Source organism: Berghia stephanieae, chromosome 1 (genome assembly GCF_034508935.2).
Source record: "Berghia stephanieae isolate SIO BIC M18660-M18661 chromosome 1, UCSD_Bste_1.3, whole genome shotgun sequence".
Classification (NCBI taxonomy): domain Eukaryota; kingdom Metazoa; phylum Mollusca; class Gastropoda; order Nudibranchia; family Aeolidiidae; genus Berghia; species Berghia stephanieae.
In genome coordinates this window covers 123265926-123281941 of record NC_088360.1, presented here as the reverse complement: position 1 = coordinate 123281941, position 16016 = coordinate 123265926, and the positions used below count along the sequence as shown (strand labels likewise).

General features: G+C 34.9%; 1 protein-coding gene across 16 annotated transcripts in view; it reads left to right on the top strand.

The window, feature by feature from the left end:
* Positions 1 to 16016, top strand: part of LOC144962970 (bifunctional glutamate/proline--tRNA ligase-like) — a 61740-nt gene that overhangs the window by 30245 nt on the left and 15479 nt on the right. For 6 of the 16 annotated variants that reach the window (XM_078896458.1, XM_078896459.1, XM_078896457.1 and 3 more), the window contains 8 exons: positions 483 to 635; positions 880 to 992; positions 3725 to 3845; positions 4348 to 4506; positions 5300 to 5515; positions 6138 to 6329; positions 6569 to 6772; positions 7210 to 7416. In XM_078896458.1, coding sequence (XP_078752584.1) covers positions 483 to 635; positions 880 to 992; positions 3725 to 3845; positions 4348 to 4506; positions 5300 to 5515; positions 6138 to 6329; positions 6569 to 6772; positions 7210 to 7416 — 1365 coding nt within the window. The remainder of the gene's footprint in view (positions 1 to 482; positions 636 to 879; positions 993 to 3724; positions 3846 to 4347; positions 4507 to 5299; positions 5516 to 6137; positions 6330 to 6568; positions 6773 to 7209; positions 7417 to 16016) is intronic. The other 10 variants (XM_078896465.1, XM_078896464.1, XM_078896463.1 and 7 more) reach the window with 2 other exon arrangements.

Genomic DNA, 16016 nt, shown 5'->3' with positions numbered 1-16016 from the left:
TCTGGTAGATAATCATTTCTCGCCACTCTTTGACCAGGACGTCAGTCTATCACAAAAGTCTTTTCAACCAGATCTAAATGATCCAGTAATCAAGGCGAGGGAGGAGGAGGTGGGGGGGATGGCCTCGATATTACATAAAGTATTCATTAAATTTTTTTGTAATTCTAGAACTTTTCACTATCCCATTTTCTTCCTTTCTACTCGTGCTGATATGACCTAAATATGTTAAAAGTGCAGTAAAACCCTTAAAAACAAAACAAACACTTTTCTCATTTATTATAAGATTGGTTAAGGTACAGAAAGATATTGGCAATTATTTTGTGTGTGACTCTCTTGATAAATGCTTTAATTTTTCTAAAGGTTCTTAAGATTCAGCTAAGAAACATATGCTTTTCTATGTTTAGCTTTATAGCAATCTTTAGGTCTTGACTTGTTCGTATAATTTATTATTATATATTTTTTTACGCTTTTCTGTCTATAAGGACTACAAGAAAACACAGAAGATTACATGGCTAGCTAACATTAGCCAGAATCCATGCATCCCAACAGTTTGTGTTTTCTATGACCACATCATTAGTAAAGGGGTCTTGGCCAAAGATGAAGATTTCAAACAGTACCTGAATCCTGATTCCAAGGTATTCTCATCTCTCTCTCTCTCTCTCTCTCTCTCTCTCTCGCTGTCTCTCACCCCCCCCCCCCACCCTCTCTCTCTCTCTTTCTCTCACTCCCCTCTCTCTCTTTCTCTCCCCCCCTCCCCCTCTCACTCTCTCTTTTTTTTTCTTTTTTCTTTTATTCTTTTTTTTTTTCTCTCTTTCTTGTTACTTCTATCCAAAGTGTTGGTGAGTATAAAGATATTTACAAATTTACCTTTATCAACAGAGAGAGGAGACCATGTTGGGTGATCCCTGCCTGGCCAGTCTCAAGAAAGGAGACATAATTCAGATACAAAGGAAGGGGTACTTCATATGCGACCAACCTTATGAGCCAGTTAGGTAAGTGGTTTACCCGGCCTATGGCATTGTTTGTTCCCCTCAATAATTAGTCTTAGTGCGTTTAATTATTTTGCAATGATGTAGTTTTTTAGGCTCTACTCTTAGAGTTCTGCCAGGTGAAGTTGAGCTTTTATGTAGCGCAATATCTACTAAACATGCTCAAAGCGCTTTACAATTATGAAGGTTAGCCTTTGGAATACCTTACCAGAATGTGATAAACATGATATATATCATGACATTATTATATTATATCAGAAAAGTATTACTGTGAAGCTGCAAATATTGGAAAATGCATTGCTATTTTGGTTTAGTAGTTAGGTAGAAAGGAAGGTTTAATCTATGTTTGACTTTGTTGCATATTTACCTCTTTGTCTCAATTTTGTCAAATCCTTACAAAATTGGTTCTCTTTAAGTTTGGCTTCTCTGGAAATTTTGATATTGTGATTCCAAAATAGAGTAGCATGAAAAAAAACAAAACAACATAATAAAATAACAGCTCCTTCCACATGTATCAGTGCTTGATGTAAAAGTTGATGGATTCCTTAAAGTGCCAAAAAGATTGTACAAGTGCTTAACAAGCTGTATGTCTCATCCTTACGTTATTTTCCACTCCTCTCAGTGCGTGAAAGAAACATGCTGGCCACTATTGTCTTCTAGGTTTTTCCAATTTTGTGTGATCCACATTGTAGTGACATATGAGACCAGTTGTAATAATTGAGAGAATAACCCTTTATTAATTTGGTTGCTCTACTTTGATCATAGCTGGATGTTTATGACTAACTGCTGGAATTCTAATACCATTCCTCAGAAAGATGGCCATAGAATATTTATGACTGTCCACATTATGAATGAGATAAAACCAAGGATGAAATGTGTAAATAATGTATTCTTTATCACATTTTGACATCAGGGTAATAAAAAGTGTTTTTCATGATTTAAATTTGAAATTAAGGGCAGTCCTACACTCAAATAATAAAAAAAGAATTCAATCCACATAAATAGCCCTTTTTGACAAATGACAACATACAAATTAGAGACTATAAGAGGTACGAGGGCTCTTTCAGAAATAACCGAAAAATGCCCATTGCTCAGCAACCAGTGGAGATTTTTTAATTCTGTAAACGACATGATATTCCTTATTTCCTTACGGATATTCCCAGAAATTATGAAGTGCATCATTTTGCACAATGAATTTCTAGACGATTTTAAAGATGGCGGCCCACCTTGAAACTTGGTCAAAGGAGGAAATCAGAACTGTCATACGTTTTTTGAACGCCAAAAGTCTGAATCCTACCGAAATTCATAAAGAACTTCAGAGTGTATATGGTGAGCATGTTATAAGCCGTACACAAGTCTATCACTGGTGTAATTTGTTTGAAGCCGGCCATTCCGACTTGACAGACGGGGAAGGGAGAGGGCATTCGATAACTGCGACGTCAGAAGACAATGTGAAGCGAGTTGATGAGCTTATTCGTCAAGACAGGAGGTTGAAACTTCATGAAATCGCAAGCAGTCTTGAAATTTCGGAAACTTCTGCCCATAGAATTGTATTTGATGAACTTGGCTACAGAAAAGTTAGCGCAAGATGGGTTCCTAAGCAATTGACAGACAATCATAAAGAACAAAGATTGGACATCTGCAGGGAACTTTTGAGAAGAAGCAAGAGCTCACGCAGGGTTCACGGGCATACTGCCAACGCCGGCGGAGACTTTCTAGGGTACGATGTGACTTTTCTTGACAGCATAGTCACTGGTGATGAGACTTGGTTGCACCATTGCACCCCAGAAACAAAGCAAGATTCGATGACATGGAAACATCCATTCTCACCTGTCGCGAAGAAATTCAAAGTCATGCGGTCAGCAAAGAAAATAATGGGAACTGTTTTCTGGGACAGTCGTGGTGTTATTCTGTTCGAACCCTTACAACCTGGAGAAACAATCAATGCTGCAAGGTACTGCCAAACTCTTGACAAGCTTAGGGAGGCCATTCGCAGAAAGCACCCAGGGCAGTTGACCAACGGGGTCATTTTGCAACACGACAACGCTACACCCCACACAGCACGAGTGACGCAAGGTTGGCTAGAGAAATATGGATGGGAGATTTTGCCACACCCACCACACAGTCCAGACCTCACACCTCTGATTATCACCTCTTTGGGCCACTGAAACGTGAGCTGGCAGGAAAGCGCTTTGATGTCGATGAAGAGCTTGTTGACCATGTGCGGAAATGGCTACAAAACCTTGACGGAAATTTCTTCCGAGAGGGTATCTATTCCATGGTGCGGCGTTGGCAGAAGTGTGTCGACAGACTTGGCTGTTACGTAGAGAAATGAAGGACGAGTCAAGGTATGAACACGTGCAAGAATTTTGTTGATAGCATAAAAAACGCGGATTTTACAGGCATTTTTCGGTTAATTATGAAAGAGCCCTTGTACAACACAAATCTTTTTAAAGCTGAAAAACAAAAAGAAAAAGGAAAGAAAAGCAAGATTAAGACAACAAAAAACGACAACAACGGAATAAATGAAAATATCTTATAATGTACAAAAGTGATAATATCTTAAAAAGTAGACAATGGAATGGCTAGAATGAAATTATGTATCTTCAAGGAGTTAATTTTAAATGTTAGTCTACTGGGAAATTGAAGGCAAGATGGGATTGGCGGGTTTCCAGCGTGTAATAGATACTTTGATATATGTTGTGCATTATTTATCTCCTTTTTTAATTCCACAGTCCTCACACAGGATTGGACAGTCCATGTGTCCTGTTATTTATTCCAGATGGACATCAGAAAGAAATGCCAAAAGGTGGCTCCAAACATAAGGAGCAGCCAAAGAATGTCAGTGCTAAAGAGGTTTGTAAACAATGTCTTTTTTTTTCTTTTAATCATACCTTTTACTTGGCTGATTGATGAATTTTAAAATATTTTGACATTATGTCATTGGTACTTGTTCATCAAAAAGAGATTATTTAAGGTCCAAAGAATTTTAGATTTATTGGCAGTGGAATTCAACAACATAATAATATGAAATGCTGAAAGGACTTTTTTTAAGGCCAAGAACCTTGAAATTATTATTTAATGATTTTTTAAAAATGGTGATTATAATTGAATTGCAGGAATTACTCATTTTCAGAGTGTATAAAGATTTGTTTCAAAAAAATCAACCTTTGAAAAAAGCAGAGAATCAATTTTTTCAGCCTACGTTTGCGTAAGATTCATGTTTTCGAAGGAGACATTTTCAAAATGAACAAGTCCATATTTTGTAATTTTTAGTAAATAAAATTGTATACCAAGTTGTCACTGGAGTTAAGTTTGTGACATGTGAAAATACTCTCAACTATGATTATGTTGACAGAAAGCACAGAGTGATAAAGGCAAAGCTGCTGAGAAATCTCCCCAGGTGGAAGAGTCACCTTCTCTTGGAAGCGCGAGTGTTGATATTCAGGCTCTCAACCAGAACATTCTCTCGACAGGGGACTCAGTCAGGAAACTGAAAGGAGATAAGGCTGATAAGGTAAGATTGGGAAGTCTTGACATTTGAAAGGAGGGGAGTAGGGGTAGAGCAGTACTGCACCCATAGATTCAGATTTAATCCCAGTTTCTGGTGCATGAAAGGCACCATAACTGTTGCTTCTACCCATTATCTCTCCTAACAGAAAAAGAACTAACTCTACTTGGATTCCAATCCTTACTCTTTTCTCTTGGAAATCAAGTACTCTATAGATTGAGCTTTTAATCATTAAAAACATTTCTTTGTTGATGTCATGTAATTTTTAAAAAAATATTTTGTGTCAATCTAAAGTGCCAAGAGTCTCATGGTTGAAGATGATGTGCGCTCTATAAGACTTCATTAATAGAGAGAGAGAGAGAGAGAGAGAGAGAGAGAGAGAGAGAGAGAGAGAGAGAGAGAGAGAGAGAGAGAGAGAGAGAGAGAGAGAGAGGAGGGAGGGAGGGAGGGAGGAGAGAGAGAGGGGGGGGGGGGGGGGGGAGAGAGAGAGAGAGAGCATTTAAAGTGCCTTACCCAATGAAGCTGTGACTAAAATTTGACACCCATCCGGTCTCTGAACATACTCCACTTTTGTCCTAATTTATAACAAGAGAAGACAAGAAGAGAAAACTGAGACATCAGTCTTACATGTTGAAAGATGCTTGCTCTCTCATTTCTTTTCTTTTCTTTTTATTATTGAGAACTTTTTACACAGTGATCATGATCAATAGCTTGGTTGATTTGCTCTATTACAAAAACTGGACGTATCGTGTTGATTGAATTTTTAAACAATGAGCCAATATAAATGTTTCTCTTGCAGCAAAAAATTGATGAAGAAGTGAAAAAATTGCTGGCTTTGAAGGCTGAGTTTAAGTCGGCAACTGGTAAAGACTGGAAGCCTGGGATGGCTGTACCAGGAGAATCGCCTTCATCTCCACCAGCAGCTTCCCCACCATCAAGTGGTGCTGAGCTCAATGACAAGATCAATGCTCAAGGAAATAAAGTGAGGGACCTCAAGGCCCAAAAAGCTGACAAGGTGATGATCCATCAAATGTTGCTCTTATTATTATTATTTTTATGTAATTCTAGAACTGTTTACTTTCCCATTTTCTTCCTTTTTACTGGCACTGATATGACTTAAATGTGTTGCAAGCGCCCTAAAACCTTTAAAAACATAAAAACAAGACAGCGGTTGTTTATATGAATTTTTACGGCAATACCCATTAAATTTTAAAAACAACTGTGGATTTTATAGTAGGAAGACGTCCAATTGTTTTTAGCAATATTACAGAATCCTACTGGCACAATTAGAGATTTTTCACTGCCTATCTTCATCATATAAAAGAATTTTTCAACATCCAGACATAGAGAATTTCAGAAAGGATGAAAATAAAGTATATATTATTGTTTTTATTAAAACTGAATTATTTAAAGGTGAAAGTTTGTTTTAATAGCAAGTAAACTTAAAGCTGAGATATAAGATAATGTAAGGAGTAAAAGTCTGAATTATAAATCAACTTTTGAGACAATCTAACTCAAAAGTTGTTCCAATTAGATATACAAGGTTTGTCCAGCTCACTTCACATGTATGCCCTGCTTATTCAAAACTTAAATTATATTCATATATATATAACTTTTTTTCATTTTTATTCTTCTAGAAAGCAATTGAGGAGGAAGTCAAAACACTTCTGACCTTGAAGGCTGACTTTAAGTCGGCAACAGGCATAGATTGGAAACCAGGTATGATTTTGTCAGCTTCGCCTCCTGCAGTATCTCCAGCTGATCTAAACGATAAAGTTACTGCCCAAGGAAACAAAGTTAGGGATCTCAAGACAAAAAAGGCTGACAAGGTGAGTACTTTTTTTTTTCTCAATTGCCACTTTCTTGTCTCTCCAGTTTATTCCAAGATTCGATTACTAAACTTATATTATGCTACACATAACAGTTGATTCAAACAGAGGATAATAACTTAATGATTACATTTCAATATTTAATATATTTGTGTTAGTGGCTAACACATGTATTCTTACTGAAGCTTTTCAGTTTTAACAGATGCTTCCATTTCATTCTTTTTACTTTATCTGTAAAGAAAACAATTGACGAAGAGGTGAAAAAACTGCTAGAGTTAAAGGCTGACTTCAAAGCTGCTACAGGCAAAGATTGGAAACCTGGAATGACCTTTATTGCAGACCCAGCTCCGTTATCCTCATCAACAAATGGTGCAGATTTAGATGCTAAAATCACAGCCCAAGGAAATAAAGTGAGGGACCTCAAGACTCAAAAAGCTGATAAGGTAAGCTGAAAGATAAACCTTTACCACTTAGTTTACTTCTTAAAATTCTGAAACAGTTTAATTGTTAGAGGAAAAGGTGAAGTATTATCATCTCTGGACTTTAAAATAAACATTTTAAATGCAGCTCTGTGCTTTAGTCTTGATTTCATCAGTTTTTTGTCGTTTAATTAATAAAACTGAAGATTGTTTAATTTTAAAATGCAAGAATGGTTGAAACAACATATGATTGTATGTAAAATAAATCTGATACAGATGAACAGCTTCCATCAAAGTATTATTATTATTATTATTATTATTATTATTATTATTATTATTATTATTATTATTATTATTATTATTATTATTATTATTACTATTACTATTATTATTATTATTATTACTATTACTATTACTATTATTATTATTAGTCTTTTTTTCTAACAATTCTGTACACACAGACTGCTATTGAAACTGAAGTAAAGACGTTGCTGGCCTTAAAAGCGGAGTATAAGTCTGTGACTGGCAAGGAATGGAAGCCTGGTAGCGGAGCTGTTGCTCCGTCAGTCCAGCAAGGAAAAGCAGACAAAGATACAGATGCTTTGTCCAAGGAATTGGCCCAAACTGCAGAGAAGCTGAAGAGTCTGAAGAGTTCTAATGCTGACAAGGTAAGAGTCAATGGCTACTTTGCTTGTCTTGTGTGTATTGCTATGGTTGAATTATTCAAAAGGTTTACTTAAAATTCAAAAACCAGTTATTTTAAAAAGGTGATTAAATCACTGAATATATTCTGAGCAACAGCTGCAACATCATACCACTTTTGTAAATCGAATAAATCAAAAAATGATTTCATATCAGATAACAAGGGTAGAAATGTTCTAAAGAAAACATTTCTGACTTTTGTTATATACATTAAGACTTGTTTAATTGCAATTTATAAGTTGCTGATGAGGAAGACAACACATTTTTGAGAATACTTCTATCTTATGTCTCGCTGCGCATTCATGATGTAGGCAATGCAAATTCCATTGAGCAAATAATCATAATATTAGCAACGATAATGATGATGATGCATGGCATTTATATAGTTTTTCACCTCATTAAAACAAGCTTTAAGTGTTTGGAGGCAGTACCATGTAATGAGATTATTAGTTATTATTTGATGGATGCCTTTCAATCCTCAACTAGCATTTTTTCTGTCTCAACTTATAGATTTTCTGGAATTGACATGGAGACAAATGATGTCCCATTGTCATTTGAAGAGACAGGTTGTCTGATTTAAGTATAAGATTCCTAATAAAGCTTCTGAGGTTTTGATTGTGATGTTTATTTAATAGAAATCAATCATATTGTTGTGATTGCTTAGTGACGTAACATCGTCCCATTGCCACCAAAATAAAAGTATGGAGAACCAAGTAAAGAAAGTCTTTTATTGTTCCTTGTAGTTTTGGACATCAACTGGCTTATGATTTTGGTAGAGAAATCTAAACTAAACTTTCCGAAATATCCAAGTATTATATTTCAACCATCCATGAATGAAATGAGATGGCTCATGATAGTTTACCTTTATTTCTTGTCCTTTAAGTATTAAAACTGAAACCAAAGTTTTTGAGGTTTGTGTGGTGTAGTGCAGCTGTTGACACATTCCCCTTTAAAATGGACATGTGGGTTTTGAGATATGAATATGGATAATAAAATTGCAATTTACGACTAAGTGGGAGCAGCGAATTGGTTGGAGGGGGGGGGTTCGTTATTGGTTTTTAAAAATCTTCTGGAGATTATTCTTAATTCAATCCAACCTTCTTGAAATACTAATTTTAAATTGTTTATTAAAAAAGTAATCTGGAGAAAATTAGAACAAGACAAGCTGATTTGATTTTTTTGAGTTTCTTGTGTATAATAACAATGACAGAATGGACTTCAAAGAGAGAGAATGACAAAGAAAAAATGCATCATCCATATTTTTTTTGTTTTTTTTTGTTTTTTTCATAAGTGTTTGCTTTTACCGTCAAACTTGTTCTGGCTATCACTTTATAAGGTTGCCAATTACTGTATCTCCAGCTTTCTAATCAACTATATGCACCCCTCCACCCCCCTCAATTCAGACTAAGTTTATGTTATTTCATATCGACTACATTTATCTGAAATGAATGGGGCTGGGTCATTTTGTATAATTTCAACTGTAATGTTTACCCCTTGCTAATAGCGGTGTGTCACATGTCTTTGACCCCATACTTGAAGCTGATCACCAACTTTATAATGCAGCTGAGAAAATTAAGCATTAAGTTGCATTGAAAACAATGTCTGAGTGTCCGTTGTGTTAAGATAAAAGGCAATATTTTTTTTCTACCAACTATCCAGATTTGAAAAAGAAATTAGTAAAGAAACAACATAACATATATTAAGGGTTGCTTAGGTCAAAGGCCTTTAAATAGCCTCTGAGAAAAAAAGGAAGCTTCAGGTAAAAAAAATTACCAGATGTGATCATAACTATGATCATCATTTACGTCATATACAATACAATGTAAAATGTATATCAATTAAAAACTTATTCAGCATATTCATACTTTAAGCCATGGAGCTCTCCTGTCGGTTGCATTTTTAAAGTGATTTATACTTTTGGAGTCTTTGGTTATACATTTCAAACTGCTCCATGTAATAAATGTCCATTAGAATTAAACATTTTGTCAGAATAATTGTAGAAGAATTTGTTGTAAAGATTTATTATTTGTCTCTGCAAGTAAATTTTATATGGGAGTATTAAAAAGTGTATTGTCGTCAATTTGATAAAATATATGGACAATTTTGTATAACTGAATAAGGTCGCCCCTTCTTCTTCTGTATTTTAGAGATGGGAGGGCTAAGTATTTTAATTTTTCCTCATGAGGCATATTTTCAGTTTCGTTTAAAAACATTATAGCCCATCTTTGGACATTTTCTAAAACAATTGACTGCCTTTGAATAAGGGGCTCACAGTTACCATATTATTCAAGTATGGGTCTAATGACTGATTGATATAATTGAAGAAACATGGTAACATTCAAATAAGAAAAACTCCAATGCTAAATGCCAATTATCCTGTTTGCCCTATTATGACTCACGAGTAATATATTTTTCACATTAACTCATTTTTTAATAAATTTGTGGTTATCAGGGGTCATGCACGGGATCACAGGTGTTTTGTTGGCATTTGTCAAATTTTGTGCAAATGCCTGTCCCATTTTAAAAGTTTGACAGTCTAATTCTGTAGAATATTTTAGGAAATGGAATTATCAAAAATTATTATTAATTTAAAGAACCATTACTGCAGATGGACAAAGGGGTTAAAAAAAAACAAAAAACAAAATACCTAGGATCAACTACTGACCGTTTCAAAATCCCTTTCCTTCTCTGTGGAATGCTCGACTAATTGAGCATTCCGAACTCAAAAATTGAATGTCACCTTCAGTATAAACAACGAAGATAATTAAAATCCCAGTTTTCAAATGTGTCCAGCATGTTCTAGTGTGTGCCTACGCTATGAATGTGAAAGGAGAGAAAGTAGATGAAAGTGAAAACTGTGGATTGATCCTCAAACAACTGGGGCCTACTACAGAACGACGACAATGATGATGACGTTTTGATTTTCGCTTTTACCACCAATGTGGATGAATTAAACAACAAAAGTTGATTTACCATCGCCCTTTAAAAAATGACAAAGTGTTTAGTTAGAGCCATGAGGAAACTTTTAGACAGTATGATAATTAAAAATGACCTCTTAACAGCCACAATATGCTAAAAATTGCCTCTCTCCACTTTTTTGTCTGCCACACCTTGACTATTTGACCTAAATATACCAAGAGGCTATTACAGCAAGCTTGTTGATTTGCGCATCAGGTGAAGTCTGTTCCTCACACATTTGAAGTGCTTCTTTTCAATTCTTATCAGCTCTGTGTTAAAATGTCTTACCGGCCAGCAAAATCGGGGAAAATGTATTTAACGACCATAGCACAATTGGTCATATTTAAGAAGGAACTGTGTCATTCTATAAATTAACATCACCAGCCACTAGAAAAAGGGTCTCTCATTGTTGTTTTCATGGCTGCAAATATCACTGGCCACAAATATCATCATCTAAATATAGGTCAATAATTAGAGACACATATAAATATCAATCTGGTGTATATTTAATATTATCAGACAGACACCAGGAAACTGGTAAAGACTTACACGTGTAGGAAGGATCCACTAGAGCAATAGACACGGTGGTGATGGTAATGAGGTGATGATGGCAGTGATGGTGATCAGCCATGTAGTATGTGCAAATTTCAAATCGTGTGAACCAGAGAACTCTTGATTTAAAAAATTAAGACCTCCTTACAACCACCACCACCACCACAACAACTACTGCTACAGCTACTACAAGTACTACTACTACTACTACTACTACTACTACTACTACTACTACTACTACTACTACTACTACTACTACTACTACTACTACTACTGCTACTACTCATGAGTCAAAGTTTGCCGGCAAATGAGAATTTCTAGACAGGTCTTGACGGTTGATTGATATTTTTCCCGGTGAGGGAGTTGATAGTTCACCTGCATATATGCCACCATTACCACATCATCATTATATTTTCAAACTATCTTTGGTATTTGCATACAGTATTATTTCTAGTACATTTTATAGTATTGGTGAGTTTGAATCATATATTTGGATTGTTTTCATTTTATAGAATCTGATAAGTAAGTGATAATTATTTTAAATGTATATCATTGTTATCAGGAATTGTTCATGAATTCGACATTGCATACTGGTATCCAGGTAATAATTTTGTTAGTGAGGGTAAGATGCAAATTATTCAGATCATTATTATTACAATTTTTTTTTTTTAACGATTAAAACAATCGCAAAGCAGCTTGCTTTTAGAGAATTGTCATTATTTGAAACTATTTTGAATCAAGGAAAGATATTTAGAATTATAGTTATTTATCAACTCAATTTTATTTTAATGAAGAGAATTAATAAAACTGTATTTACCATGGGGGTAGAAATAGAAGTAATCTGCAATATTTAAAAAAAAAATAATAATAATAACTTCTGGCAGGGAGAAGGGAGAGAGGGATTGCGAAGCTCAAGGCAAAACGTTTATCCTCCTCCTCCTCATCATCACTAATGATATTGCCAACACCAGTACTACTTCAACTACCACCACCTCCAGACATCACACCACTGCCAATAACTTCAAAACCTTCACTACTTACAGAATCAACAATAACACACTACTACATCAACTTCTATAGTCACTTTTATACTGTGTATTTGGTGATTTGGTAAGTGTCACTTAATTTTGATTGATCACCAGCTTGGTGGGTCATTGGATTGTTTCAGATTTGTTGTGTATGACATTCAACACTTTCAGGCCAACTTTTACCCATGCTACTACACTACTACTACTACTACTACTACTACTACTACTACTACTACTACTACTACTACTACTACTACTACTACTACTACGACGACGACGACTACGACGACTACTCCTACTTCTACTTCTACTACTACTACTACTACTACTACTACTACTACTACTACTACTACTACTACTACTACTATTGCTGCTGCTGCTGCTGCTGCTATTTGACCTAAATATACCAAGAAGCTATTTTAACAAACTTTTTGATTTGCGCATCAGGTGAAGTCTGTTCCTCACATATTTGAAATGCTTCTTTTCTTTTCTTATCAGCTCTGTGTTAAAATGTCTTGCCGGCCAGCAAAAACCGGGGAAAATGTATTTAACGACCATAGCACAATTGGCCTATTAAGAAGGAACTGTGCCATTCTATAAATTATCATCACCAGCCACTAGAAAAAGGGTCTCTCATTGTTGTTCTCATGGCTGCAAATATCATCATCTAAATATAGATCTATAACTAGAGACACGTCTAAATATCAATCAAGTGTATATTTAAATTAACAGACAGACACCAGGAAACTGGCAAAGACTTACACGTGTAAGAAGAGCAAAAGACACGGTCGTGGTAATGATGATGGTGGCAATTGTGGTGATGGTGATGACGGTGGCGATGGTGATGTGCCATGCTGTTCTACTCAAATTTCAGATCCGGACTATATGAATCGGAGAACTTTATAAGATCAACTTACAACTACCACAGCCACCACCACAACCACAACAACTAATCTACTACTACTACTACTACTACTACTACTACTACTACTACTACTACTACTACTACTACTACTACTACTACTTACATATTTCTATTACTACTACTATACTGCTACTACTATACTTCTATTACTACTACTACTACTATTACTGCTACTACTACTACTACTACTACTACTACTACTACTACTACTACTACTACTACTACTACTACTACTACTACTACTACTACTATTACACAGTTATGCACGTCCGAATTGCGTGGTCATGATCCATCGTCGTGGTCGGTAAACCGATGGGCGGGGCTAGCCACAGGGGCTAGCCAACGGCCGTCTGAACCGTCGGTGCCAGTACCTTGTCACTGATCACGCCCAATATCGTTTGCTTTAGTTACAAGAGATGAGACAACATACCGTTGAGCCATCGGCGCCTCTTGGATATTAGGGCATATCGCAAAATAATTTCCACCAAATTTATCAGACCCTTTACTCAATCAATGTTGAGTGGACAAAAAAAAAAAAAAAAAGAAAAAAATTAAAAAAATTTCAAAATAAAAATTAAAAAGGAAAGAAAGAGAGAAAGAAAGGACAAAATTTAATTTTTAAAAAAGATGAAATAAAAATTAAATTGATCCTTTTGCTTATAAGTCGAGTGTTCTATTTAAACTATCGGGACCCTGACGTCCTTTGTGACGCTTCAACGAAAGAAGTTATATATAATATATAATAATATTATCATATCATACTATGTCATAATGTGGATTGAGCCACACTAATAATACTAAATTCATATTAATCGTTGGACGATAATGTGGCCAATTATTAAATAGGTTTAAAATAAAATTTAAAAATCCACTCTTGACGTCAAACAGAACCAATGCCAATGTGCACTGACCGAACCTTAGACCATCTAATGATCTAGCAGGTAGTTATGTGCCTCACTATCAGAGAAGATATATAACTGTATCAATGAAAGGAAATTGGGGTCCTTATAGCTCAGTTGGTAGAGAACTCTTCGACTCTTACCTTGCGCAAGTTCGTTTTGGTAAAGTAACGGCTTCAAATTTTCCTGCCACGAGTGTGCGGTTCTTTTGACAATATTTCTATTTTTAGTAACTGGGTCGAGAGTCGAGAAGAGTGTCAACAACGTAAGGCAGAAAGTAGAAAGTGTATGAAGTATGAATAGAAAGAAGGAATGCAAACCTGTACACGTTGAACGGACGAACGGGATTAACTTGCCTTGCGGCATAAGTTACCAAATTGTTTTACTTCGTACGTGGTAATGATATGCGAATCTTTTATTGTTTCTTTATTTCCTTTTGAGAAACTTTGTTTTTCGATGAAGGAAAGTTTTGAAGTTTATTAATTTGTTATTATCTTCTTATAGATAGCCTAGAGATATCACTACTAGAAGTAGAGGTTGGTGCACCGGCGCCACATCGGTGGACACGATCATATTAATTTCATCATCACATCTAAAAGCATAATTGATATTGTAATCTGACACCTTAGCATACAATAGTCTGCAGGAAATTCTCTGAATGGGAATTGTATTATAAGTATTATGTGGTGAGGTTTTAATCATGATTGAGATTGCACTGTCCGTCATTCATTCATTCATATGTGTAAATTTTAATAATAAGTGAAATTGCATATCAATGATCAATATCATTATCATGTGCTTCCCGACTGATAATATAATTTATGATACAATCTGAATGAATTATTGTCTGTCTTTTGTTGTGTGTGCATGCGAGTTAGTACGGCGAACTAGAGCTGTATCTGTAAGTGTAAGGACCCGGGTACCAGGGTCCGAGCAGCTGATCGTGAAAGGAGAGAGAGAGAGAGAGAGAGAGAGAGAGAGAGAGAGAGAGAGAGAGAGAGAGAGAGAGAGAGAGAGAGAGAGAGAGAGAGAGAGAGAGAGAATATGAATATGAGAGTTATTAAGAGAAAATGAGAGGGAAGGAGAGAAGAGAAAGATTGATTTATTTTATTTTTATTGTTATATATCCCTCGCAATATCATGATTACTGAAGTTAGTAGTTTACATAGATTATGCACAAAATGCCATTAATTAGTGCTACTGTTACGGTGGTAAGATTTTAATTTATTTGATATTACTGTTGAAATTTTATACATTTGTATATAAAAAGTGTATATCATTTCAAGTTAAGTAATTGTTCTTTTTGTTTTATGTTGTATATGGTTTGTCATTTTTTTTAATTAAAAAAAAAATATTTTAGTCTTTTTCTTATATCTTGCATCTCTAGGTGATATTGTTGGTGGTTTATTAACTCAGTTGATGAACTTCTCATTTTATTAGAAGGAAAAAGAATAATATTAGCAACAGTTTGGGTATGCAAATGGCATCAATAAGTTTAAAATGCACGTTTTTGGAAATTTGGAACCGAAATTGTCATATTGTCATATTTGTCTTCTTTTGTTTTTATTTATTCATTCTAACCACTATTTTAGGATAATTGATGGTGGTTTGAAGTTGGACATTTTTGCGTTAAAATGATCAGTGAGTCAGCAAAGTTGTTGTCTGGCTCTTGACTGCTAAACTGTTATTTCTTTTCCAGATTTCTCCATATTAAATATAATTTATTATTACCCTTGCACAAAACTCTTATCACATCTGAATCAGAGATAAAACAATCATATAAGTAAAATTTTATCTCCAAACTAGTATGTCTTTGTGGCTCAAGGGTGAGTGAGTTAGAACACCTTTCTAATCCATAAACTTTATAGTTACATGGGTTTAAATCTTTCAGCTTTTATATATTCTTCTTTTTTTTTCCAGTTTTTTTTTTCTCTAGTAATTTGTTTTGATTCTGAATGAACGAAAGTTTTTAAATTTGTATTATTTTGGTTCTCTGATTCTCTGATCTACTTCTGAGGGAGTTTAATTTCGTTAAATTTTTACTCATTTATTTTGCTCTCTCTTTATTTCTTCTGTTTGCTGCATATTATATTTTAAGAAATGATTTGCCAGAATAAGATTTGTTTTGTTTTGTTTTTATTCTCTGATGGATTGTTCTTTTTCTGAGCAAGGTTTTTAAAGTTTTCTTTGTGTTGGTATGTGAT